Source organism: Elgaria multicarinata, chromosome 6 (genome assembly GCF_023053635.1).
Source record: "Elgaria multicarinata webbii isolate HBS135686 ecotype San Diego chromosome 6, rElgMul1.1.pri, whole genome shotgun sequence".
Lineage (NCBI taxonomy): Eukaryota > Metazoa > Chordata > Lepidosauria > Squamata > Anguidae > Elgaria > Elgaria multicarinata.
The window spans coordinates 100,200,516-100,228,305 of record NC_086176.1 but is presented as its reverse complement, the minus strand read 5'-3'; the positions used below and the strand labels follow the sequence as shown (position 1 = coordinate 100,228,305).

The 27,790-nt window shown below is 40.5% G+C and overlaps 1 protein-coding gene across 1 annotated transcript; it reads right to left on the bottom strand.

Moving 5' to 3' along the window:
* Window positions 1–283: 283 nt before the first annotated feature.
* On the bottom strand, window positions 284–26,853 carry LMBRD2 (LMBR1 domain containing 2). Its single transcript, XM_063128154.1, has 19 exons — window positions 26,568–26,853; window positions 23,766–23,993; window positions 22,837–22,928; window positions 21,140–21,235; window positions 20,241–20,408; window positions 19,137–19,347; window positions 17,112–17,186; window positions 15,746–15,859; window positions 14,785–14,968; window positions 14,061–14,242; window positions 13,475–13,608; window positions 12,669–12,777; window positions 10,520–10,617; window positions 9,204–9,307; window positions 8,282–8,328; window positions 7,550–7,655; window positions 5,380–5,512; window positions 3,096–4,147; window positions 284–3,035 (listed from the first exon to the last, which is right to left on the bottom strand). Exons 2-18 carry the CDS (start codon window positions 23,937–23,939, stop codon window positions 4,087–4,089), a joined length of 2,088 nt encoding a protein of 695 aa, XP_062984224.1. The 5' UTR covers window positions 23,940–23,993; window positions 26,568–26,853; the 3' UTR covers window positions 284–3,035; window positions 3,096–4,086.
* Between the last annotated feature and the right edge of the window lie 937 nt (window positions 26,854–27,790).

Sequence of the window (27,790 nt, the reverse complement as noted above, 5' to 3'; positions counted from 1 at the left end):
AACGGTATTGACAACTGCTGGGGCCCAGGACACATTTCATATACCATTTTAAAAATGTTATATCCTGCTTGGTGTAGATCTAGACTCATTTTCCAATGGAGCAGAGATTGAACTGGATTCAGTGATTATTTTATTCATATTTCCCTTAAAAGCAACCAATTTAACTGTACACCAAATATTTTAATGCTCTTAAAAAAAAAGAAGCAAAAGGGGGAAGAACACACAATCCTGTCCATAAATACCACTCTCATAGCATGCTGTACTGATGATCAGAAAAATATAATATAATAAAGTTAATTTTATTTCCAACTAATATACAGCATTACAATTTAAATTAATTTATCAGACAGTAATTCATATATCCCTTGTTATATATAAATAACAATTATACAGTGGCAGCAAATATACATCTCACTGTTCAAGACTCCAAACCCCAATGCTGTTTACAAAGCAATTATTTCTGCTGTTTCCAATAGGAAAGCAACAAGTATTTTACCATGAGGCATTAACAGGGAAAGAAATCAATGGCAAATACAAGTCTTGCATGATTACAGCTGCTAAGAAAACCGTATCCCCTCAGATTCGAGCTGAAACAAGAAATCTAAAATTCTTATAAAACACACAATTGTCAGCTACCAGAAAATTCTTACAAATTCAAAGTATTTGTCAGCATCACAAACATGCACACTATAGAATCTCAACACTGTTGCATCCTAGTACTGTTAGTATTTTAGAAACTGACAACTTGAAAAAACTACATTTCTGTGCGTTATCCACTTAATTGGTTCACTGCGCTACCCTAAGAAAAAGCAAAAATGTTTTCAATACTTCTGCTTTGGCTTGAAGTTCCACAGCAATGTGTAAAAGAGCAAGACACTGAAATCTCAGCAATACCATGCAATGTAAGTCTCTGGGACTGAATCCTACACATGCTTACACCAAAGCAGCCTGGCCTCACTTTGAAAGCACTGCCAAATCCCCCAAAGGGGTGCTGGATACAGTACTATCGCAGCAAAAAAGCCTTCTCAAAGGGAACTCTAATGAGGCACAGTTTGTTTTGTGGTAATACCAATGCACCTCCACTTGTACTGAAAGTCGCCCGAGAACATATGATAACCATCGGTTTAAGCAAGGCAAGCTCAGGCATTTGCCTTCCATAATAGGAGGTGAGCTGCTACTTTGCAATGCAGCATTTGAGCAATCAATGTCTTCTATCAAATCCTTAGTGAGCTTTCGGCAGACTCGCTGTAAGCTTAAGTAAACTAGTAAAAATATTAACCAGACCTCCTCCTGTGGATTAAAAAACACATAGCAGACGTAATAGTTCTAAATGGATTTGATATTTCTGAAGTAACTTTTCTTAACTGTTTAAAGAATGGAAACGGCAAGTTTAAGTCTCCCTGTGATAGCTAAGAGATTTCCAAAACACACGTTTAAAATTAAAACTAAACTGATGCTAATCCTGATGAAATGTTTAATTTCTGCAAATTTTTGCTAGTTAGCTGCAAAATTTAAAAATCTCTCTCACACACACTTTCATCATGTGAAAATCCTGTCCAAAGCCATAATTCCCAACATTTCCTTTTCAATCAGTGTTTTCCAGAGATAAAAGCTCTACGTTATTTTATTAAAACTTTACTTCGGTGCCATTTTTAAGGGATTTATATCTGCTTAGGATCTATATAAGGAGCCAATGGATTTACAAAAGTAGTGTATGCACTGGGATTCAGCATTAGACCATTTATTTTAGGACTTGGGTAAGCTGTATGGTCTTGGATGGAATCCCAACATTCATGAAAATGATATTGCAAACCATTGTGAACAGATGACATGCTTTCAACAGCCATTCACTTTCAACATATGCATTACATGGAATGACACTTCACTGAAGCTACCGTGAATCATATCAGTACTGTCCCCCGCACCCCAAATGAAAGCTCAGGGCTTAACTAAACATTGTCAGAGACAGGGATCAGCCCCCAGCCCGTGCCTCTTTGCTTCCACCTCTGCCTTACAACTTCTGTATTTGACATTTCCCTGCCCTCATGACCAATAGCCAATGATGGGAGGCGAGGGTGCCCAGTACATCACGTATTGTTTACCTGGGGTGCTATCTGATTAAGTACCCCTCAGTGGGAGAATGGGAGGAGGCAAGTCCTCCTGCTGACCTCCCATACACCCTCAGAGGGTTGAACAGTTGTTTGGGGTGGGTGGGGAAATATCATCCTGCAACTGGGATGTCGGATTTCTTCCCTAGATATTCTGAGGAAGTGTGAGAGAACAGTGGTTGCTCCATATATCTAGTGACTTCTAGACAAGCCCTAAAGCTGCAGTCCTACGCAGCATTAGGCTGCTTAAATCCTATCGAAATCAATGGAATTTGAACAGCGTGCGCGCCTTACTATTCAGTACACAATGTGCACAAATCTTTTGCTTTCCTAAAAAACTCAAGAATCTCATAATATGCTAACAGCTTATCCTTGAATATGAAACACACTATTAGGTCAGAGTAGATATTTACACCCACATAGCATTGCAATGAATGGTCACACCTAACCACTAGCCTTAGTTTCAAGAAAGCAAACAATGCTGACTTAATGACAAATGCACATTTTTCTCAAAATCATTCCACATTTGCTTTTGATTTTCTCTGGGCCTGTTTACACTGTATTTTCACCCAGCACTCATGAAGGCAGTTATGTACATTTTTTTTATCAATGTTATTTGCTGACTGACATGGAGCAAGCATTTATTATTTTGCAGTGCAAAATTTGTACTGACTGCAAAAAGTGCAGATATCATAAAAATGTATGTAAGGCAATGCAATTGGGACATCACCTGTGCTATTTACCAATAAGGAATCATGCTATAGAAGTTCATTTCTTCAAAAGGAAGGGTCCAGTTACACACACTGCAAGAACTATGTGAACTGTACAATACTTTTGATATGATGAACTTGCCTGCAGCGAAGATTAAACATTTGCACATTCAGAGCCACTAAACATGGTTTGGCTGGAAGAGAGTCTCAGCAGCAGCTTTTACAGATAAACATCTTAAAAGAAATATCTAATAGATCTTCTCTCATCACTGAGCACATGCTAGCATATATGAATTTAAATCAGTGCTGATGAACATTTAAGGTTCTATTCGGTCTTTGCTATTGTGCATGCCAACGCCATTCATATGTATATAATGCTGACAGAAATTATTTTCTATTCTGGTGATCTATGTGCAGGCATTCCCGAGGATAAAAGTACCAACTTGTATTTAAAATCTCTTCAGCTCTTTAAGAACTTGAGTGGCTTTTTCAATCACGCCCACAGTTTGAATAGAAAGTAGTCCGTAAACCCGCACGTAGGATGACCTGATTGCATTAGACTTTTAGGATACCTTCTTAAAAACTAAGAGCCTTCCAAAAAGAAAAGAAAGAAAGAAAGAAAAGAAAATCCAAATAACCTCCAACATGTATGAATAACCAGTCTGTTTGAGCCCTACATTTATTTAAAACTGAATCAACCTATAACAGGCTGGAATTATTTTCTTGATCCAATTGTAAAAGACAAAATCATAAACCGCTATGCCTCAATGGCTGCCAGCATACAAGTGAATTCTAGCAGAGAGGCTTCTAAAAAAATTTAACGCAAGGTTTCCAGTTCAGAAGAGATCATACCCACAAGACCGACCCCAAAAGGCAAGAACCCCTTTGCCCCCTGTCTAGCATCCCATTCCCACCCCCAAATCTCTTCTTTCCCCACTCTCTTCTGTGTCAAACTTTCTCTCTTACCACACTACTAGGTGCCAATAGTTCCCAATTCCCATATCATGGTAGGAGCAGTGGCGCGGTTTTGCGGGAATGAGGGAAAAGATGGGAAAGGCACTGCTGAGGTGGTCCCAGTTTCAGAAACCAATGCTAGAGCCCGTTACAAATTGGGCAACTAATTATACAAAGTGCATTTTAAGGGGAAAAGTTCGTTACTTCCAACATTCCTGTTTGTTTTGGTAAAGTGAGGTTGTTTTGGTTGCAGGACGTGTTACCGAAAGAGCATTCCCCAAAGCAATGGATGAGAGATTCAGAGTTCTGTGGGTTTAGACATCATCAAATATTCTGCTTCGTGACATTGACAAGTATCTTCCACCAGGTTGATACCTGTAGGATATATAAAGAAGAACTTACATTTAAAAAGTGTATGTTATGTTCCCTTAAAAAGGAATAAAACTACTTACCGTAAGATCAGTAACTGACAGCAATTAAATCTAACATTGAGAGCAGTTAGAAACACAGGAACATAGGAAGCTGCCTTATACTAAGTCAGACCATTGGTCCATCTAGCCCAGTATTGTCGACACTGACTGGCAGCAATGGCTCTCCAGGGTTTCAGGCAGGATTCTTTCCTTGCTCTACCTGGAGAAGCTGGGAATTGAACCTGGGACCTTCTACATACAAAGTATGTGCTCTGTCACACTGAGCTATGGTCCCTCCCTGTTGAGCCACTGTTTGCTGAAGGTGCAGGTAAAAACAAAACAAAAAAGGACCATGAAGATGATGGAGGAACGGAATTGAACTACTTGACCCCCTGACAACTTTTAATGGGTGTGTTCAGTTGTCTGAACTTGCTAAGCCATGGTTAGGCTGCTAACCCTTTTACAGAAAATGGTTAGTGAGCATGTTTAAAGTGTGGTTGTGTAGCCACTATGGTTAGAAATGATTCACACGACATGCCAAGTCATGGTTCACATGACACACTAAACCATAGTGTTTAGCTCAAAATGCTTAACCGCTGTGGCTTAGCGTGTCGTCTGAACAAGGTCAATATCTTAGAGGGAAGCATTAGGGTTGCTAGGATGTACACAATGTTAAAAGAAATCTCCTCCTCACCCTATACTCCCCCTGAACCGACCCCCAGCAGCTCAGGTTCAGGCAACCTACTCCAGTTCTGAGCCCATATAGATGTTTCATCCTATGAAGAAAATAGTTTAAACCTCCCCCACCCTGTGGCCCAATCTTATTTTTTTCCTTCTCAAGCAGATGATCCATGGAAGATTTGATCATGGAGTTCCTAGTGTGTTAGCTAGTTTTACTCACAGAGGCTGGGAGCTACGTAGATACACACAAAGAGCTTTTGCCAGCCCAGTGGAATTTTTGGCTCCTCTTTGAATGTGGCAGGATTTAATTGATCCTTGATGAAATGGTTGTGTAAGGCTTCCCTGCAGAGGGAAACTGGCATACAAATTCTTTATTCAACAAACTAACCTGTGGCTATTCACTGAAGATGACTGGCAGGGTGGGAAGTAGAAGCGTTTTTAGTTACGTGCCCCCTTTTTTATTACTGATTTAGCCTCCCACTTGCAAATGTGCTTTATACTTTGAATATTCCTCACCTTCCTGAATCAGAGTCAAGAGGATCTTCACTGATTGTGTCAGCGTTAAAGTCCAGAGGTTCTGCATCCTGGAGAAGCTCAACTCTATCCCTTTCATTCCTCCCATTTGACCTGGTGTACTTAGAGGCTACCGCTGCAAGAAAAAAAATTAAAACATTATTACCAAAGTCAGTAATGCTTTCTTCCAGTATTAGATCATGGGCAATTATCATGTATTATGAATATTTAAGTTAAAGATGTAGATTCGAGCTGTATTTTCAGGGTCAATGTTTGTACTGGAATCCCCAAAACATTATTTTGGCAGCTAAAAGTCAGTTGAAGTGGAAATTTGCAACTTCATACAGAAAGATGGACTACCCTCTTCCACTGGTATTGGATTCTAACATTCAAGAAAAATGTTATAGATTCCACAGGAAAGCTTCGGAGGCAGACACTACATTTTCCCATTGAGTTTCTTTCATGGAGAAAAAATGTTAATATTAGATTCTGCCTTGGAAATAGAAAAACAATTATTCAGAATAGAGATGTTCCAGTAGACAGTAAGACATTTGTTCACATATGAAAGCAGTACACTATGGCAATTATTGAGATGCAGTACTCCCCTGGACTCAAAAGACTACCTACTGCAGAGTGATTTTCTTCAATCATTTTACAGCTTTGATGCATGCGCACTGAAATCCAGTGGCTGAAGAGTTTGATGTAGAATTATTATTAATCATTTATATAGTGCCCAACATTTTCTAGGTACTATACAAAGATAAAAGAAACAAGAGAGTCACTGCCCAGCAGATTAAAATGGAATTAACATGGCACAAAAGGGGGACGGGGGACAGATATGGTGGTAAGAGGAAAAACAAGCAAACTGATGACTAAAGTTACATTATTGTTCTTTGGGTATAAATATAAATCACTAGCTGCAATGGGGACAGATCAAGGAGGAGAGTGGCCAAATGACAGCTGGTTTCCTGTCCTATCTCTCCCTCTGCTGCAGCTAGGTGGGATTACGCCAAGAAGTGTTCACCTAGTCCATATTCATCTTGAAGAGGTTCCAAGATGAGTCAGATTTCTAGTATACAAGTCAGACTACTTCTCACAACCTAGTTCTTTACCAATCACCATTCCAATGTGATTACAGGAAGTCAACAGCAGTGGAAAACCATCCACCCTCTTTGGTCCTTTTAATGAGCATCATTTGATGCCTTAACAAAAGTCTTGGTTCATGAGTTGTGCTCCCATGATGCAGAAATGCTAACATTCTCACCACATATGGATCTTCATTTCTTGTTCTATATCTGAAATAGTACAAGTTTGCTTCTGCTTGCACAAAGGGTCCTTTCGAAAAAGCCGCTCCCGAAGATGGGAGAATTTTCTACTTGTACACATGTATTTTTTAAAATCCTGCAATACCCAGCTTTTCCTTTAAGAAGTCTAGCCCACAAGGTTTTCAACTTTGAAAATGATGGCAACAAATGCTAGAGGGTCAAACGAAGAAAGCAAGAAAACAAACACCTGGACTAATTATAATTTTCAAGAGCACATGGCGTTGAGGAGATAATCATCCAGAGAGCTTCGGTTATGGGGCGGTATATAACTGTAATAAATAAATAAACCATGGCTTGCATCAAATGTTAGTCTAACTTAAGTCCCACTCATTTTACTAAATCTACTCTTAGTAGAACAAACACTGGGTAGAAGCCAAAGCAGCAGCAGATTTTTCTTTTTCTTCTTCAAATTAGAATGCTTATTTTCAAAGTCAATGCAACATGACCACCGGCTGTAGTCCAGCACTCCCCAAATTTATTTTTAAAATGATCCCAAGTTATTCACATTTAAATATGAACTGTCTTAAGTGTTACCAGAATCACTGGGAGTCAGACCCACCTATCCATAACTGACTGAGAGATTGGAATGAACCTACGAAAACTAGCTGTGATTCTCAAATATAAGATGGGGTCCTTCGTGCTGGGCTAGGAGACCTCTGTCTAAAGAGAAGTTACTTGACAGATAAAAGGGGTACATGTTCTTCCTCAATCTCTTGAAGTTAATCTTGAACAGATCTATACATGAGAAAAAATACCTCAGAGGACAAAGTTGGAAGGTGAAAAAAAAGGCGGCATTATAAAACTAATGTTATGACTGTGAAATAATAGTAAAGATGAGACATTCTTACATCTGTTTGTGTTAGTCTCTGTGAAACTAGACTCTTTTTGGTCTGCTTGAACGTTTCTGTTTCTAGCTGAATCTTCACGGTTGTTTCCATAGCGTTCTTTCCACTCCTGGCCAAAAACACAGAAAAAGTAAAACCCATATGTACAATCTAAAGTAGCTTCTAATCTCTAAGAGTAAATAATATTATTCGAATATTATGCTTATTGTAATGATATTAAATCATTCCCTTTCATATTCTGAAATCTTTCATATAAATTCTAGTGAAAAAAACTAAGTCTCCAGGTTAGTGGAACAAGGCCTGGAAAGACTGGTTTGTTTAACAGAAGAGGGCAATGCTGCCTGTTACAGATTCTAAAACCTCTCTTGAATAGGTCTGTGGTTGAACTTTATGGAACATGCTGATGAAAAATAGTAACTTTGCTGTAAGCCACAGAAACAGTAAACAACCAAAGTTCGACACATCTAAGTCTACTTTTTCAAAACGTGCAGCAACCATCCGACAATCACATCTAAATAATATAATTAAGGCTGCAATCCTATGAAGATCTAGATGTGCCTAACTCTTCTTAGGATTAGACTCTGCATTACAGAAATAACCACACCCTTCCAAATAACAATGGAGCTTTTCATTCTAACACTTTGGTGAAAGTTGTACTCTGTACATGTGCTGAAAGTTTTCGGCAATGATTCGTTTTACTGGTTGGAAAAACGACAGATGGAACTGTCCACGTACCCTTCTCCTATTTTCACCATCTTCTTGCCTTTGCCTTTTTCTTTTTTCTAGAGAGAAAAATAAAAACATTTCAATGTATAGTGGGTTGGAAAAAAATAATCTTTAACATAACGCTTTCAATGCTTTTTTAAAAAATCAAACATTGGAGTTATTGGGGGAAAGCACAGCTGTGTGGTGGCTTTAGGTGTTTCAATTTTGTTTGGAGCTCAAGCTGTGTTCTTGAGCAAAACAATGCTGGGCACTCTGCTGTCGCCTTCCCTCCATCTCTTCAGAGGAATTTGTGTGAAAAGCTGAGGCAGCACAGGGAGGTGGCCCAGCCACGCCTTGTTTTCTCACCTAGTCATGAGTGAATGGATATTTATTATTGCATTTATATCCCGCCTTTTCTCCTCCAAGGAACCCAAGGCGGGGTACATAATCCTCTTCCTCTCCATGTTATCCTCACAACAACAACCCTGTGAGGTAGGTTGGGCTGAGAGTCTGTGACTGGCCCAATGTCACCCAGTGGGTTTCCATGGCTATGTGGGGACTAGAACCCAGATCTCCTGACTCCCAATCTGACACTTTAGCCACTACACTACACCGGATTTAGCATGGATCCAGACCAAAAAAGGGGCTCTCAAATTGTGAGGCAGAGGACTTTATTAAGACTACAGGTAGGGTAGATACATGGGAAGAATAACTAAAAGTAACTTGAAACGTGCACAGCATAAAAACCCAGTAACGGATAAAACAATAACAGAAACAACCAGGCTGCTTTTTAAAAAAACGGATCAGAGAAATTCAGTGCTGTGTGAGATGTACCTTTGGGATCCTCCGGGAAGGCAATGTTTAGAAAAAATGTGAAAAGGTTCTTGGGGTTTTTTTTGTACTCTATCTAGTTAAAATTCATTGCAAAGCAAAAAATATACTTTCTTCTCACCTCTTCTGATTAACTCTTTCCCTTCATCGACTAAGTCTGAGGTCATCTCATTGTCTCCCATGAACTGCTGGAATCCCAGAAGATTCAAACACCGAGTTCCTAAACTGATGGAAATTAATGATAAAAAGTTTTCTTCCATTGCCAACGAATAAAACAAAGAAGCACAGGCATTAGCCATGACTTGCAGAATGACTCCTGGGATTCTACCTGAGGTGAGATTGAAAGAATCCTGGACTCACGAGTTCCTGCTCCTGCCCCTCCTCTGCTCTCCTCACCAAAGGAAGATGACAATGAATGAACTGGGAGATCCTTGTGTCCAAATAAATTAGTCTCTCCTTGTTACTGGTTACCCAAGTCGAGAGGAATAGGAGAGGGGCAAGGGATGGAGTTTCTAAACCTGAGGCCTTCTGATCTCACCTGAATTAGAATTCTAGGAACAAAGTGATCTCTCAACACTTTCTCTCCGTGTGAGAAATGTGTCACTAAAAGAGAGACAGGTTAGCTATGTTGGATACTCAGGGATGCCCCCCTGCCTCTTATCCAGCCCTCTGTATCATAGCCTACCCCATTCAGCAAGGCCCCGTGGTCCTCTGTGTAACATTTGGGGGGGTGGATTGGGGGGCTGTTACGGGGAGTGGGGAGGAAGCCTGCTTCTACCAGTTCCATTGCATGTGCCTAAATCTGGATCCCATCTAATGTAAATTAAAATGAAAACATTAAGGTCCATGTGCGGAAATTGCTATTTCTCATTGAATTCTATCGAAAATTATTAACAAAAAAGATGAAAGCATAAAGCCTGTTATCAGAATATCAATGAAGGACAAAAGCAGAACTGAAACATATGTACCAATAATCAGACAAAGAAGACTATAGTTCTGTTGCATTTGAAGGTAGGTATTTACAACTGCTAGGATATAACCGACAACATATGAATTCAGTAAAATAAGGGACACGCTGCCAATTATGTGGTGGGTAGGGAAGCTTGCTCTAAGTATTTATGACACAAATTCATCCTAGCCACTAACTACAGAAGCTTATTAATGATCCTACAATTGTAAACAAATAAAGTGGAAGCAATGTTAGAGAAACAGAGGAGGCAAAGATGACTCAACACTCTACCATTCTTTGCCAGCACCCAGCTTGACGACTCCATCCTTGCACAGGGATGGTAAGACCTGAAAAAATTAATTTGGTTTTTCCAGCCTGGCTAAGAATAGCTCAGGTATAATTTTGAAGGGAGCTTTACTTAGGAAGGGAACAGCCATTTCAGAAGGATCAATATCCAAGTAAACAAAACAAAGGAACTTGTTACCTACCTGAAGTAAGTAGCAATACAGAGAATGACAACCAGCATGGGATAATAGATATAAAACCCATCTGCAATGAAGGACAACACTTTCATGGATCCCATAATCTGGGAAACAAAAAGCAACAGAAGTTAGCAAGACCCTGTATTTCGTTTTGTTTGTTAAAATACATTATGGGCTGGATCCCGGATCTGCCTTCTATGCTGTCCACAAAAGGAAGGGCTCTGCTTATGGAAGATTCCTCTGTCTGATTTTTTGGGATTCCATCCTCTCCCCCACACCACAGCCCACCCCCGTTCAGCAGGGTCTTCTGACTCTTTATGTAGAATTTTCATGGAGCTGCCACAGGAAGGAGGGGATCCGACTGACTGCTGTATATTCCAATTGACTGCTGCTCAGATGTTTTGTTACCATAAAGTTTAGGCAATAGGATGTATGTTCTAGTAATACTCATTTGTATAAATATCACAAGGCAGTTGCTTACACTGGACAAAAGTGGATTATAATTTTCTACAGTTGAAAACCAATTAAGATACTGCTTTTATTGTCTACTTCTTGATGAGTTTGCACCAACACAATTAAGAAGAATGGAAGGGTTCTCTAGATCTGATGATAATTTCCAACTCAAAAGTAACTTTAAACAATTTTTACAGACACGTTTTCATCTAAAAGCCAACATCTTCATCCATGCTACCACCTGTTGATGGAAAATAGCATGCTAGCTCTGCATACCAGTTCAGATGCAACTCAAGGTGCTGCTTTTAACCTGGTAGCACTTGAGATGGTTTGGAAGCTGCATATTTCATTGCAATGATCTGCTGCAAGTTCCTTTACGTTATTCAGTTTAGGCTTAAACTTTGTTCAACAAAGGTGCATAAAGAGGTGCTGTTGATAGCTATCCCCAAACTGTAGAATTCTCCGCTCCTACAGTGCCAACGACTTAGGCAAAGCATATTCTAACACCACTAGAATACACTCTTGGGTGGGTGGGTGTGAGAGAGAGAGAGAGATTTTATATGCAGTGTAAGTTGCTATGGAGTAATTTCATTCGTGTGTGTGTGTGTGTGTGTGTGTGTGTGTAAGTGTTGCCATAATAGAAATATTTGTATGGGTTATATACATAATTAAATGCTATAGTTACACAACAGACAAAAATTAAGCTCTTTTAAGTCCCACTGGTTTCAATGGGACAGTTAAGCAAAGGCTTAATGGGATTTAAGAGCTTCACAGATTGTACTTCAAAATGTAATATAATATAGAGTTCTGGTTCACACAACATGACAACCCACAGTAGGTAGTCACCCTTGTTTTGTTTCAGGGTAGTTTGTCATGACATCCAAATCCAGCACAGTTTTTTCAGTGTGGTTTGTTAACCACGGGTAAACCACACTGAGAACCCATGGCTTGTTGTTCGGTTGTTCAGGGTGGCTTGTTTTCAGAGCGGCTTGTCATGTCGTACGAACCCGGCAAAGTGGCTTATGCATAGCTTGTAAGAAAGGACTACAGAGTAACCTGGCAAGAGCAGCGGAAAAACCTGGTTGTTCCTCATGCTCTTGCTAGTGCTGCCTCCATCCTCCAACTATCTGCCCTTCCTCCTCCAATACACTGATAAAAATGACACTTGCCAATTTACTTCTCCACTTTGCTCCCTCTGTAGACAGCAATACCTTTATTTTTCCCCACCTTCAGGGATGTTCGCACAAATTTAACATTAGTTTTTTCAAATGTAACTTAAAAAAAAATTTGGGGAGTTTTGTGCAGATTCACAGTAACTACTGTGCTTATTCACAGGTAATACTGCACTATAGCGAATTTGGGCAAATTTCCCCGGAAGTTTTTAAAAAGGTTAAATTTGCACCATTACGAGCGAGACAGGTCATTGACTGGCAAAGGGAAACAAATATGTAGCTAAAGAACAGATGCTATTCAGCAAAGAAAGGAATAGGACAGGTCACAGCTCATGCCTGTTTTAGATATGGAGTGGTATGTACATTTTCTGAATAAATAAAAATAAGAAATAAATTTGAACCCCTGAGCTGAAATGAAGCAAAATGAAAGTTTGATTTTGGCAAAACAGTTTTCAACTAACTGTGCTGTGAAAATCATTTAGCAAATATAGTTAAGACATAGTGTAGCAAGATATATTCTGTTTACTTACAGATGTATATGCAGTTTGCTGATCAGTGTGTTTCTGAGAAAATGCTGAATCCATATGAGTCAAGCCCAAAAAATTCAGACATAGCGGAGGAGTCAAACGGCAGAACAGCCTGCATGAAAATAGTTGGCAATTTTAAAAGCATTTTCTTCTGCATTTGGACATCTCCGTCCTACTTCATATTACTAAAGACACTACCATCCGATCACCCGCTAGCTTTAACAGCAACTTGAAGAGGCATGTATTTTGAGTATTGTAATCTTGGATTCCTTGGAAGCTTGGGAGGAAACAAGTAGATTAATAAACACACAGAGAGACACACACACAGAGAGAAAGTTGTTTTCTATGCAATTGTCATCAATAGCATTTCTATTGGATCCAGATATCCTCCTATGGAAGGAAGAAGGGGGAAGCTGAATTCCCCACTCCCTATTCTCTCTTCTAGTCCCCTGAGCCCTCTAGAAAGCTCCCTCAAGCACCAGAGGCCTACTCAAACACTTCTATGGGTAGAACAGAAGGTTGCCTCCATCCAGTTTTCTGCAATCTCCCCACCACATCAGCCTTCTGCGCCACAGCCCACTCCTCTCCACAGGGCGGGAACTTTAGCTTCCACCTGCCCCCTTCTGTGGGCATATATTTGGATGAAAACCCACTGCATCCGAGGGGAAATCAAATCAAGAGCTACAGCATACTCTGGAAATATCTGAGTTATGAACAAGATCCAGTATTTACGTTATAGTAAATACTTTCTTTGCATCACCTTTAATAATTCAAAACTTATCTATGTAATGAAGTAATTATCTACTTACATGCCACTGAAAAGCAAACTATATGCATCTGTCTGGTGGTGCGAAGCTAAATAATAATAGTTGAACACACGGATCCTGAAGACGGTAGAGTAAACACAGATACTGAGGAAAAAGATGGTAAAGAAGCAGGCCATCTGTAAAATAGATAGATTTCATTCACATTCAACAACAAAAAATAGACTGACTTTTTACTGATATTTTACCTTATTACTTAGCAAACTAGCTGCTTTATAAGTTATTTATGCATTCTCTGTACAAAATGATTCTAGCACTGAAGCAGAGAACGCAAATGCAAGAGTGAGGATAATACTGCTTGTTCAATGGACAAACCAAGGGCCAGCAGCATGATCTTGAACATGATCTTATGCCTTCCTGTTCCTCCAGTGACATACTCTTAGGGCTAGTCCAGATTCCTGAAATTTCTCTGTGAGGTCGTATACAGAAGCATATGAATAAATTCACACAATTCTTTTTAAGTAAGCTGTACACAAAACTTAAAAGTATGCCACTATGTAACTATCAAATGACAGAATAGAAAAAACTACACTAGAAGCCGGAAATGTGAATAAGCGTTTGGTAAACTGACCTCTATATAGAAATAGTTGTCACTCTTTTCTGCTAGTTGTATGAAGACTGCAAACAGGGACAGAACTGGCTTTGGACTGAAAAACGTGCATTCCGACCACACAACAATGATAGAAAATGTGGCCAAAATAATGGCGAGAATCCTGTGAAACCACGGTCTCAGAAGACACTCCCAATACCATTCTGGGGGAAGAAAAAAAAAACCATTACCTAGAGGTTAGGAAAGAAGTCATTAAATAAGGAAACCAAAAGGGAAGGAAATGTAAAGAACATCGCAATACTGCTCGTTTCCTCTAACAGCAGCTCTATTATTATTATTATTATTATTATTATTATTATTATTATTATTATTATTTGCATTTATAGCTGAAGCTCTCTGGGTGGTTTACAAAGATTAAAACACGGAACATTAAAAACAAATATACAAAATTTAAAACCATAAAAAGCATAAAAACAGATTGCATACATGAGTAAGGAGTTCAGAGGGAAGAAGGGCTGGAAATGGATACGGAAGGAATAGGGAGACACCCGAGTTTGCTGCCATGCCTATGCAATGCTCCCACAGACCAGTGTAGGGATGGGGTATGGGGAGAAGAGGAACAAGGCTCCATTCAATATCTGCAACTGTCTGCATATGGACACCACATCTGTGAGGGACTGGGTCTAGCGCTTTCTCTTTTCTATCGTTTTGTCAAAAACACTGTGCTCTACATGGCAGTACATACCAACAGTAGGTGTATAGAGATATCGGGTAATTTTGTTTTCAGGTTCTTGAGCCTGAAAAGTATGAACGAACTGCCGAGTGGCACTGGTTTCATTTTTTGCCACATCCTCCAGGTAAAAAGCTTGCTCCAGAAGAATTCGCCACTGGACCTGTGTACGACGATGCCTTTGAACCGAATAAATGACCTAACACACACACACACAAAACACAACAATGTTCACATTATTTATGGTGATAGCAGGAGCAGGGAGATCAATTGCACTCTGCATATTAAGTGAGGAAAATACTGCTTTCTTAGCAAATAGACTATGAACAGTATCCAACATTAATCCTACATAGGATTATACCCATTCAATACCCATTGAAACATACGGCACTTAAATCAGTTGTGAAGCACTTAAGTTTTATTCATTTCAATGGGTCTACTTTACGTAGAACTAACATTGGATACTACCCTATGCTTCACTTTCATAGCATTTACAATACATATAACAAAATAATAAAACTGGGAATCTTTTCCCATAGATATCAATGGCTAAAACTACCAATTTCCCACCCAGATAGAATATTTGTGACATGCAATTAAACATGCAGGAACCTGGCTTCTATTGTCATTTTTCAGTATTTCTTACTCCTTAATTAATGTAACTACAATTTTATCTTGCCTTCCTTGTAATGTTTGGGTTGAGTATTTTCACACTTTGGGCAACATCACATCTGTTTGCAATAGAACACAAGGTTTGTGTTCGTCTGTTTTTTAAGAAAACCTTGGAAATGCCACCTAGTTAGTGGTACAGGCACTCAGGTACTCTAGTGCAATGAACAGAAACTGTTTTGGAAAGATACAGAAGCCAGGTTTGTTACCAGTTAATTCAAGCAGGCATCTTCATAGATCGAACCTGCTACAAAAGGAATAGCTCTAAATAAGTTTCATATATGTTTCTATTAAGCCACCTAGTTACCTGCTTATGAAGTTTGGCCAGGCTTTTCTCTGTTGGATAAGTATTGGGCCTTTCTTCAAAATCTTCATAGTCATCCATGTTTCTACCCATTCTTTCCTGATACTCAGTAGGACACTAAGACAAAAAGAAGATAAGTCTCAAGGCATGTTAGCAGCCTGACACATCACCATACGTAAACCAGCCAATTTGACAGGGAACAGAAGTCTCATACATAGAGCCAAAAAACACCCACCTGCTCCCCTCTCATTGGCTACTAGGTCCGCTTTCCTCTTTCTGTCCCAAGATTCTCCAGCCAAAGAGAGAAAGTGAACTGTGGGGCTATCACTTTCCCCTGGAAGGTTAAAGGTGGGAGAGTAGCCCGAATTGCTCCCTGTGGCAGTATTATTTCAGCCAGAGACACAGCCATGATTAGACCTTCAGCCATCATTTTGGCTCAACACATTATATGGGTCCACCAACTTTTGATGAAGGTCGATCGTTGCTTCAAAACTTGCTGTTTGGGCAAGTTTATTACAGAAATATTACCAAAGAACCCTCTATCTTCCACTCTTCTGCACATTTTTCATGGCTATTTGCAGTGACTGTTCCTCTGCTCTACTGCTGCTTCTGCTCTTTTAAAGACTTTTTTCCACACTTGAAGGAACTTCACCACTTTATGACCTCAATCAACCAGTAATCAAGCAGAGATTATTTATTGACTGCATTTTGCTCTCACTTTTCAGACAATTATTGTCTCCCAAAATGGCTCACATCAATAAAAAAAATAGAAAGAGAGCCGGCCATCAGGTTTACTTACTAAAAAAAAGATAAGACACAAGGGAAAGGGAGTGGAGGAAAATGGAATCGGGGATGGGGGATGTGTTTTTTTTTTTTTTTTTAAGGCCAAAACAAGAAGGTGAGCTATAAGCAGGCATTTAAATTCATTTCCAGTTAGGGTGATCTTCTTTTCCTGGGGTTCTTGCTTGAAAAGCAATTGGTGGCTATTTGGCTGATGGATGGGGAAACAGCACACTTTCCCCTTATTTTGGCAGTCCCAAGGCTATAAACAGTTGGGGCTGAGTTTTCTTTCTGGCAAGGAGAGGGATGTGTCTGATTGGATGCTGCCCTTGGCTTGACATTCCTGGGAAACAAGGGGTTTAGCCTCCCAGTGGCAATGTCAGGGTACAATACACCATTGTTAGATACAGGCTAAGAGATACTTCCAGACAAACCAAAACCTCCTACTGTGAAGGCAGGGAAAGAGGAACATATCATGATGCCCAGCCAACTTTACTGATACTCTCCGCTTTGTCATGCTGAAATGGCAGTTCCATAACCCAGCAATGCTGTATGGAAAAATTTAATATTGCGAAGATTGATTACTTACCTTCTTTAATATGGTATCCACACATTTCCTCAAAGGGTGATTGTATTTGATGCTTTCGTTCACTTTGCGGACCTCCTGATTAAGTGAGAGAAGAAGAAAAACAAGGAATGTTTTTCTAAATAGATGTGGTTGACTCCCCTGCCTTCAGTTCGCGGTACGATACAATGTTAAGGTTAAACGATTTTAGAGCGCAATCCCATGAAGATAGTTGGCAGCCTCCAAACTCGGAGGCTACTGAGTATCCAAATGCAGAGCAGCTGGAGAAGAGGAAATCTTTGCCGCCGCTCTCCAGCCACCCTGCATTGGTGATAAAAGGACTATTTTGCCCAGCCAGCAGCAGTGCTTCTGAGGGGGAGGGAAGGCAGCTGGGGCGGCCATAAGAAATCCTTTGGTTGCCGTTGCAGTCTTCTTCACTCCATGCCCCAGGAATGTCCCCTCTTCCCATCTGCACACACTGTTTCCGAGTGTGGAGACATAGCTAGAACTGCGCTGGCTACAAGGGGGACAGAGTGTGGTTTGGGGCTCTGAAGTCAGAGCCTTGTTTCCAAACTCTGAGCCCAGAAACCGAACAACCACGTCTGGGGGACATAGGATTGCTCCCATAGAAAATAATATTGAAGTAGGACTTCTAACAAGCTAACAGCAAGGCCGTCCTATTTATGACATTATTTGGAAACCAATTACAATTGATTTTAATGCAAGGTAGAGCAGCAGGTCACTTGCTCTCCACTGAAGTAGTCTCCATATTTTTTACCATTTTGTTTCTTTACTCCGGGGCTAGAAATTTATATTTAAAAATGATGGCTGGAATTTTGAGATTTCGAATAAAACCTCTGGGTCAGTACAGCCAATGGGACTATATGGGGGTCTGTTATTTAGCTACCCCTTTTAGAAAGAATTAAGGGTGCATGTTATGCCCCAGTTCAAGTGATCATCTAAATCATGCTCGAGATCAGGGGTGGCCGGAAAGTTCACCAGCTGTCTTGGACTTTAATTCCCAATGTTCCTGAACATTGGCAATGCCGGCAGGTGTTTCTAGGAGGCACTGAAGTCCAAAACGTCTGGAGATATACTTCGTGCCCACCCTTGGTCTAAAACAGCCTTCCTCAACCTGGGGCGCTCCAGATGTGTTGGACTGCATCTCCCAGAATGCCCCAGCCAGCAGAGCTGGCTGGGGCATTCTGGGAGTTGTAGTCCAAAACATCTGGAGTGCCCCAGGTTGAGGAAGGCTGGTCTAAAAGAATGTGAATGAGATGCAGTGAACTTCAGAGTCAGGCATTCCCCCCCTCCTCTTTGTTCTTTAACATGTGGGAGTAGGAGTAAAAGCTTCAGCTTTTGCCTCCCCTCCCCTTTTCCCCCCTAAGCCATAGTTTCCCATTACTTATGAACTCAGGGAACTGTGGTTTATACTAACTCTAATTAGTTAATTAAATCAGGATATCCAACCATGGGGGAGCAGAGAAGTCCCCTTGCCTGAGAATCCTTAAGTAAGCACCGTATCAGCTACAACACATTTTGTGACTTTTTGTTGCCATGGATATTAAGAAATTGTCCCTCAAAATCTCCAAAGCAAAAGAGGTTTTCCCCCCATGCAAAACTACTTCCTGGGCATGTCTATACTTTAAGGGTGTGGAGGGAGGGAGAGGATCAAGGACTTACCTGCTTCCACGATCCTCCCCCAGCATCTTGACAGCCATGCAATGTCCCGGTAGTAAAGAGGGATGTGGCTGCTACCATATTTTTTATTTTTAAGAGTAGCCGTGCAGGCACAGCAAAAATCAAAAGTTAAAAAACCCTGCCTCCAACACACACACACACCATCCATGGGATGGCAAAATTGCTGCCTACCTCCATGAAAACGGAGCCACCCCGTGCGGTTCCATGCCCATTTCATGCCCCAGGAATGTGTGGCACACCAGTTGTCCTGGGATGCACAGGGACGATCCAGGGATGACCCCAGAAAAAAGGGCTGGTATAGACATCCCTCCTCTCCACCTCCACGCTTTGGTGGCAGAATTTACTTGCCTCCATAATATCCTCCAAGTTTTCTTCTGCATCTGCTTTCTCAGTCATCAGTTTAGCAGCTTTGAAATAAGTCTTAGTGAGAAGGTAACCTTTCTTGGCTCCATTCCAGTGAGAGCGTGGAATTTCAACTAGGCCATACCCTAACAGCAACACTAGGAGGAAGAGCCCCCAGGTGTTGGCAGCAGCTATTCCAATTGTCTGAAGTTGATTCCTAAAACACAAAGAGTGGCCATTAATGTCACATGCAGAAATTAGTAAAGATCTTTGTACAAACATAAACAGAAGTAACTCATAGCTTCCAGGTTATCTGAATAATACAGAACTTTAATACTCTCCGCCCTTCTCTATTTCTCAATTTCCTAAATTCCTTTTGCAGACTATCCTCCCCATGTATGAAGCATTGAATGGAATAACGAACCATTTTCTACATTCTTTCTTATGAAGCTCTATTTAGCTTACACGGAGTTTCCGCGTGATCTCCCTTCCCGGTATTGTCCAGATCCCCTTCGCTTTAGCAGCTGAAGTACAGTATATCAACATTTTAGCAGCTGAAGTATTATAATGTAAGTACTACATTAAAAATAAATGTGTGTGCTGTACCATATAATTCCATTTATTTCTGATGTTCAGGCGTGGTTGTCCACACGTAAAAGGAAGGAATTAGCAGGCTTGGCTGAGCCCGAAAGCTACAGACCAATCCTGGGCATGTTAACTCAGAATTAAATCCCATTCTTCAATGGAGTTTGCTCCCTAATAAGTGTGAACAGAATTGCAGCCTTATGGTAATTGCAAGGAGAAAATAGCATTATAGGCACGGGAGTTCGCTGTTCAAAAAAGTAAAATCCACCCCACCCCACCCCCTCTATTTGCTACCTGGGCAGGCTTAAAGCAGTATGTCAGAACCCAGCCTGATTTATTTCCATCAACAAGAAAAATCCAAGTTATGGCAATACTAAAAGTAACCACAATTGAAATTTAAACAAAAGTCAGTTCTCAAAATTTAATTCCATGATATAGATGTAAAGAAAATCTACAGTGCTATAATTACTAACTAAAAATCTCAATCTTTAAAGATTAGAAGTACTGAAGGTTTAGCAATCTTACCATTGCAGGCTGATGTTTGGATTTATAGCCACATATATTAAGAAAGCTCCAAAAATCAGAAGGTATGTCCCATAATAGATAGCATTTTCAATTAGTGCTGTTTTAATCTTTCCAGTAATAGAAAAGCCTCCTGACCTAGCATACGACTGCATAAAGGGTAACAGAATCCTAAGAATGAACAACACAAGTCATGAAGTAAAACAGTTTCAACATATCTATCTATTTGTTCGCAACAAGTATCCTATATAACTTGGCAGTAACAAATGTAACTGTAATTGTAGATCTTGGGAAATTGGGGGTATAACCTCTGAAACGACTTATTCCACAGCCAGAAGAATAAGTCACGAAGAAAGGGGCTCGCTCATATAACTTTTTTCAGTACTGCAACTGTGGCATTTCAGTGCTTAGGAAGCACATCACTAGTGGCAGGCAGCACATTCAATTGACTGTCTGTGACTAGACAACACACCCTACTGAATCACTGGTGAAGATAGCACCTAGTTTGCAACAGGGGCTACTTCCTTCCCCAAATCAAACCCACACCCCAGTTTAGCTTGTAAGCCTATGCGGCAGGGCCTTGCTATTTACTGTTTTACTCTGTACAGCACCATGTACATTGATGGTGCTATATAAATAAATAAATAAATAAATAAATAATAATAATAATAATAATAATAGCAAAGGTTATTCTGTTTGGCTGGAACTGAGGGAGGAAGTGGCCTAATATATATGTGAACTTGCTACTTCTCTGCCTATATTTAGGTTAAACCCACCAAATGTTCTCATATTTGGGGTCAACACCCAAAAGCTACATATTAAACCAAATACCAATTGTTGTTCATTTTAATACATTAGTTTGAGCTCTTTCAAGTATTCCAGAAGTTCTGCAAATTCCTTACCATGTCAAGAACTGTGATGTCCAATATACTACACGCCAAAAGATGGGCATAATTCCATCAGGAATATAGCTCCATGGCTTGAAGCATTCTGGTTTTCTGTAAAGAAGGTCAGAATTATATATAATATTAAGACTGAATTAGAAAACATTATTTTCACCAAAAAATCATGATTAATTGTTCCAATAGAATCTGTATGTTATTACAAAGTGTACAAAGTAAAATTAAGTCCTTCCATTGTCTAGATTTGCATCACTGCAGCCTACCATGGCTTATTTAGCAACGCTCACCACCCAGGTTCACACAACACAAGCTATGGCATGCCTGCCACAGGTTGCATATTCAAAATGGCAGCACACACTGTGAATTAACCTATGGTGGCTTAGCTTTACATGCAAAATGGCCCAGTATTTCTTAGATGTCCCACCAGGACCATTAAGATAGACCAAGAGCTCTTTTAGAATGTTGCCATCTATGTCTCAGACCTCTGAAAGGTAGAGAGCTTTCAATGGCAACTATATATGTTTTTGTTCCTGGAGTGCTGCTGAGGATAATCTAGGCATGTGTGATAGAAAGGACTTATGTAGCCTATTTGGGATAAACATGTGGTGGGCAAGCCAGTAGAAGAGGGAGTGGATATTCTGAGTGTGTGTAGCTTTGTTTTGTTTTCTCAGTGTTTTTAAACATGTAGGCTGCCCAAGAGAGATACAGTACTTGAATTAAAACAATTGTTGGGTGTTCAACCTGTTCTGGATGGGGTTGCAGTCCCCCTGAAGGAGCAGGTTTGTAGCTTGGGGGTTCTCCTTGAACCATCCCTGTCACTTGAGGCTCAGGTGGCTTCGGCACAGAGTGCCTTCTACCAACTCTGTTTGGTGGCCCAGCTACACCCCTATCTGGACAGGGATAACCTAGCTTCAGTCGTCCATGCTCTGGTAACCTCCAAATTAGATTACTGCAATGCCCTCTATGTGGGGCAGCCTTTGAAGATGGTTTGGAAGTTGCAGCTTGTGCAAAATGCAGCGGCCAGATTGATAACTGGAACTGGAAGGTTCGAACATCTAACACCAATTCTGGCCCGCTTGCACTGGCTGCCTATACGTTTCTGAGCCCAATTCAAGGTGCTGGTTTTAACCTATAAAGCCTTACACGGCTTGGGACCACAATACCTGACGGAACGCCTCTCCCAACATGAACTAAGGTCCTCCTTCAAATGCCTACTCTGAGGGAAGCTCGGAGGACGGCAACAAGGGAGAGGGCCCCCCACAATTATGGAATGATCTCCCCAATGAGGCTTGCCTGGCGCCAACATTGTTATCTTTTCGGCACCAAGTCAAAACTTTTCTCTTCTCCCAGGCATTTTACAGCATTTAACAACATAGGCTAAGTTGTTTTTTTAAAGGGACCCCAGAACTGTTGTTGTTTAAATGGATACTCTTGTTTTATACTGTTGTTTTTATATTTTTGATGGTTTAAAATTTTGTATACTTTTTTAATGTTCACTGTTTTTAACTTTTGTAAACTGCCCAGAGAGCTTCAGCTTTGGGATGGTATATAAATTTAATAAATAAATAAATAAATAAGGCACGATTTTTTTAATGTATAGATGCCTTTTGAAGTACATGTTCACTTTTATCTTCTTCATATGTTGCTGACAGCTTTCAATTTCCATGCCACACTGAGCTCTTAGGAAAGGTGATTACCTAGCATATTGTTGCTGCAGTGGTGACCCACTGTTGACGGGAGGAGGAGTGTATGATTCATTGGCATCATGTTTACATCGATTGTATATAGTCTAGAAGACAAAAGAGTCCACAATTAGAAAAAAATAAAATACAAATTTGGAGGAAGCGAATCAGCTTCTTTACTACAATGCACCATTTCTGGTTCTTATTTTGCACCAATGTATTTACACAGAAGGAATCTGCTAATATATGAGCAGAGCATGAGTCTGGATGTTCAGAGCTGGCCCTGTCTAGTCCAGATCAGCAGTAGCTGTGAGCAGTCATGCTGACTCTCAGGAAAACTCCTACATGGCAAAGGGGTGCCTTGCAAGAGGCTTGCTCAGAAAGAGACAGGAACCAAGATGGATCGAGGTCTTACTACAGGCTGTGAACTACGGTCATTTCAAAAACTAACAGAGCAGCTCTACTCCTCTGGTGATACTACAATTTAGCCCTGACAAAAAAGGTGTAGTGAAAAAAGCTACAGGGGCTTTTGAGAAGAAGGTGGGGGAAAGCTAGTGAGTTCTGCCTCACACAGGATGCTACTGCATGTGTTGTGGCACAGCTAGAGCTGGGGCAGGGCTGGAAATACTAAATGATCAAAATGGACCTAATGTGATTTTGCTTTTCTTTGGACCTAATGTGATTTTGCTTTTCAAAACAATGGCACATAGTGAATGTTTGAATTTGCATTATCTGACAATTTTAATCGTTTCTGATATTCCCTGCTGACACAGGACTATCCTAAAAACCAAAGTTTTGATGTGACTTCTCAATTTTTTTTAATAAGAGGATCATCACTGGCCAGCCATCAACAACAACTCTATCTACTACTCCTACCTGGGACATTTTATGCATACATAATTGACTGTCATAAAAAAGGAGAAAATCAAAATGAAATTCCTTACCGTAGTGACATCCAAAGGCAATATGAAGATTATGAGAAAACAAAGATGCCAAGCTAGTAGTGTTGCTACAATCACAAGCTTGTGTTGTTTTTTAAAGTCTCCATACCGATGTAGAATGACTAATGCCAGAAAGAAGACAACAACTATCTCAATGCCCAAAGCTGCACCACTCATTATTGTCCTCTGACTCCAACCAGAATGTATAGCTCATTTAGAAGAGGGTCACAGCTACAATAAAAAGAAACAACACTTAATTAAATCTTGTGGTATAGGCTTGCAATAAACATATTGACTATAATTCAGTGAGCATCTCTAGATACAAGTAGCAAGGCATTTCTTCCATATAGCTGAATAGCAGCTCGCTCTCATGAGACTGGGGCCAAGGTCCAAATAAACATGCTTTTTGTGAATGATGAAAGGGTTTGGGGATTCAGTTTATGAAAATGTATAGCAGCATAAGGGACTGCTGTTCAATTCTAAAAAGCTTTTAAAAATTCAACTTAGGCTTGTCTCAGCTAGCTCATTAGATTTCGGTCCATATCATCACCCCATGCATTTTCATGCTTTATTGCAAAAATACAGTGATCTAAAATGCTACTTTGAACCCCAGCCATAACATGTAAAGCAGCTCAGCTGCTCAGCCAAGCCAAAACATTACACAAGTCTTGCATTACAACAGCACTATAAGCTGATAACCAGCACACGTGTGTGTGTGTGTGTGTGTCACTTCCCACCCATTATTGGGAAGTTAAGATGTTAGCTACTTAATTTGGTATTTGTCTTCCCTTGGGGGGGGAAACAAACTGAAAGGCTATTTATTCTTCTTCTAGAAAGAAAAACAAATTATTATTTTTTAGCCACAAATATAGTTATAGAGCCAGTTAATTTGATTATTTTAAAGAATAAAATTTTGGGGTTTTTTGTTGTTTCTACCACATGTAGCCTGCCCTTCTTTCAAAGAGCCTGGACTAGTGTACATGGTTTCTTAACTCCCCCTCATTTTATCTTCACAATAATCTCATGAACGATAAGACTAGCCCACACCCTATTAGCTTCAGAGTCGAACAGGGATTTGATTCTGGGTTTTTCAGTCTAACTCCAACATGAGTCCAGTATACTGTGCTGGATCTTAAATTCCTTTCAAACGTAAAAGTCTGCGTATTGATTTGTGTTTCTCCCACCACCACCCCGCCCCGCCTCGCCCCGCCCCGCCCCATTATTTCAATCATGTTGTGAGCCACCTTTAGCGTCTCATATCATGGCAGAAAAGCAGATAAAAATCAGGAGCAACTTGTACTGAGCTAATTCCATCCCTCGTGTATTCATTCACCTGTCAAAGCCTATTAAGAAGCACATATTGATTGCAAATTGCTATTATATAAACAAAACACCGTTTGTTGATTAGAGGCAGAACTGTTCTGAGAGATGCAGAACTGATCACATATTTTTACTCTACAGTTTTTACAACACTGGACAAAGGTGATGGGAAAAAGCTAAACAAGTCACTAGAGTTCCACCAAGGATAGTCTTTAATAATAATTAAAAAGTATGATTAAAACTAAACTTCTCAGTTAAAATGTATAGGGAGAGAATCTCAAGTGATCCTTGTGTCAAAAAGCAGAAGATATAACTGGACTATAGTTCACAAAAGCTTATGCCAGAATAAATATATTAGCCTTTAAGGTGTCACAAGGCTCTTTATTGTTTTCGCTGCAACACATTAGCACAGCTATTATCCCTTTGGAAATGGTTCAAAGAATTATAGGATGATGCCTTAAATAAACACTCCATACCTGTAAACTTCCTTTCTGTAGGTGTGTTGCATAAAACAGATACAATGCATATATTCATATGAAAAAAGTCAAAATTATATTTACGCTGATTATTTTATTCCCATCTGGACTTCCAAGATATGACCAAGAGGGCAATCCACTTTTTCTTTTTCTCTTTTTCTGTTTACTTCTGTGTCATCTCTTTTCAGATTACAAATTTGAGGGCACAGAGTGCCTTGTTTTTATTCATCTGTAAACTGCTCTTTGAACCTTTCTGGGTACAAGTGTTTTAAATAAAACATTGAATACATTTCACATCCATCTCCTGTCCTGCTTCAAGTTTCTTTTTTGGAAGATGCTCGTTAAGTTCTCTTGATTTGGAGTGAAATATTCAAAAGGATATTGGGTGATAAGTGCATGTTTAACAGTGACAACCACCACTCTTCACATTTTGTGCCAGAATCTCTCCTTTTCAAATCCAGGCTTATTTATTTATTATTAAATGTATGAACTGCCTTTCATCTACAGGATCCCATTTAGAGTAACTTCTCCTAATGTACTAGCTTACTACTTGGGGAGAGAGACTAATTTTACCCGGGAGGAACCATTCAAATCCCATCCCAGCCCTAGGATCTGAAGTGGCAAAGAGGCCAAAATTCTACCACCTCATTCCACCTAATGGTCTTCCACGCCTCATCTAAGCAAACCACGGAATGAAGCGGTGGCATCCTGCCATGGCAGAGTGGGTTATATCACATCCGAGGATGCGATTTTAAATGACCCATTAGGTTATAAATACAACCACCACCACCTTGCAATTAAAAAAGCAGCACGCCAGGGATGGGGGGGGGGGGGAAAGGCCTCTAGTTTTCTACTTGCGGGGAGCTATTTGTTTTGTTTTTAAATCGAGAAGAGCCTTCAAAAGCGCAGCCCGCCGCGGCACCACCCATTCGGCCACCTCGTTCTGCTGCATGTGCGGACGGGGCCTTGAAGGGAAGCGGGGTAAAAGCTCCGGCAGCTCGGAACTCACTCAGCACTGACGCGGCCAGGCCTCTCCTCGCCCCCATCCTCTCTCCGCGTCTCTCGCCCGCGCCTGTCAGCCGGAGCCACTGCAGGGCGCCGCTTCCCTCCGTCCCCAAACGACTGCTCCCCTCAGCGGGACTCCTTCAAGCGCGGCTCCAGGACTCCCCTCCTCAGGCAGCGACCCGGATCTCCACAGGAAAGCTTTAAGCCGGCTCCCAGCCGAACCACGGAGGCGTCTGACATTTCCTGCTTCGCCCAATCGCTCGCCGCCGTCGTCACCTAGTCACGGCCCCGCCTCCTCCTCGGGCGCGTGAGGAAGTATGGGTAAAAAGAAGTCAACCAACCAGCACGAAGACACACCCACAAAATCCCACGCTTCCTTCACCATACGGGACTGCAATACCCAGAAGCCATTGCGGCATCTGTTTCTTTTGCCTTTTGCGCGTGCGCAGGAATATGGTCGAACGCTCGCCGTGGGACTACAAGACCCAGAAGTCATTGCAAAAGCGTTCGTTTTAGTTGCAGCTGCTGTTTATTACTGCTATTGTTGGCTATTGTTAAGGCTGCGATCTTATGTACCCGAAGTGGGAGGGACGTGTGGCCTTCCAGATGTTGTTGGATTCCAACTCCCGTCATGCCCAGGCACCGTGGACAATGGTCTGAGATGATGGGAATTGGAGTCCAACAACATCTCCCAACAACACCTGGAGGGCCACATGTTCCCCACCCCTGATATATACACTTAGATTGTAATTCCCACTGTGTTTCATTGATGGTACTCCACTTTGGGATTATTTTAAAATGAAAAGTGGAAAATACATTGCAACAATAATAATAGAACTCAATATGGCTTACTTCTTAGTAGTTATAGAATTTCTCTGTTAATTCTTATTTTAAACTATAAATAATTATAGTTGCTGAAATAAGAATAGGTCTATATATTCATTAAAAGTATGCCTTACTGCGGAGAAGGGATGTATTTATTACATTTCTAAAACTCATGGTTTCCCGGATGATTACAAACAGTTAAAAAAAAGTTAAAAACATAAAATACAATATAAATATTTAAAAGAATAAAATATAATATAATGCAAAACACTCCAGCAAAGGAGATCGTTACCTTGTCATGGTGCTGGAGTTTGAGCACCTCAAGGATGCCATGAGCTAAACCGTGAAGGGACACCCAAGACGGGAAGGTCATGGTAGAGAGGTCAGACTAAATACGATCCC

Coding starts and splice junctions, on each gene's coding strand:
- LMBRD2 (XM_063128154.1), bottom strand. CDS start 23,939: ATGAGTGGTGCAGCTTTGGGCATTGAGATAGTTGTTGTCTTCTTTCTG. Junction 17,187..19,136: donor ACTTGGAGGATATTATGGAG/GCAAGTAAATTC, acceptor TCACTTAATCAG/GAGGTCCGCAAAGTGAACGA. Junction 10,618..12,668: donor AGCAAACTGCATATACATCT/GTAAGTAAACAG, acceptor TTTGTTTCCCAG/ATTATGGGATCCATGAAAGT.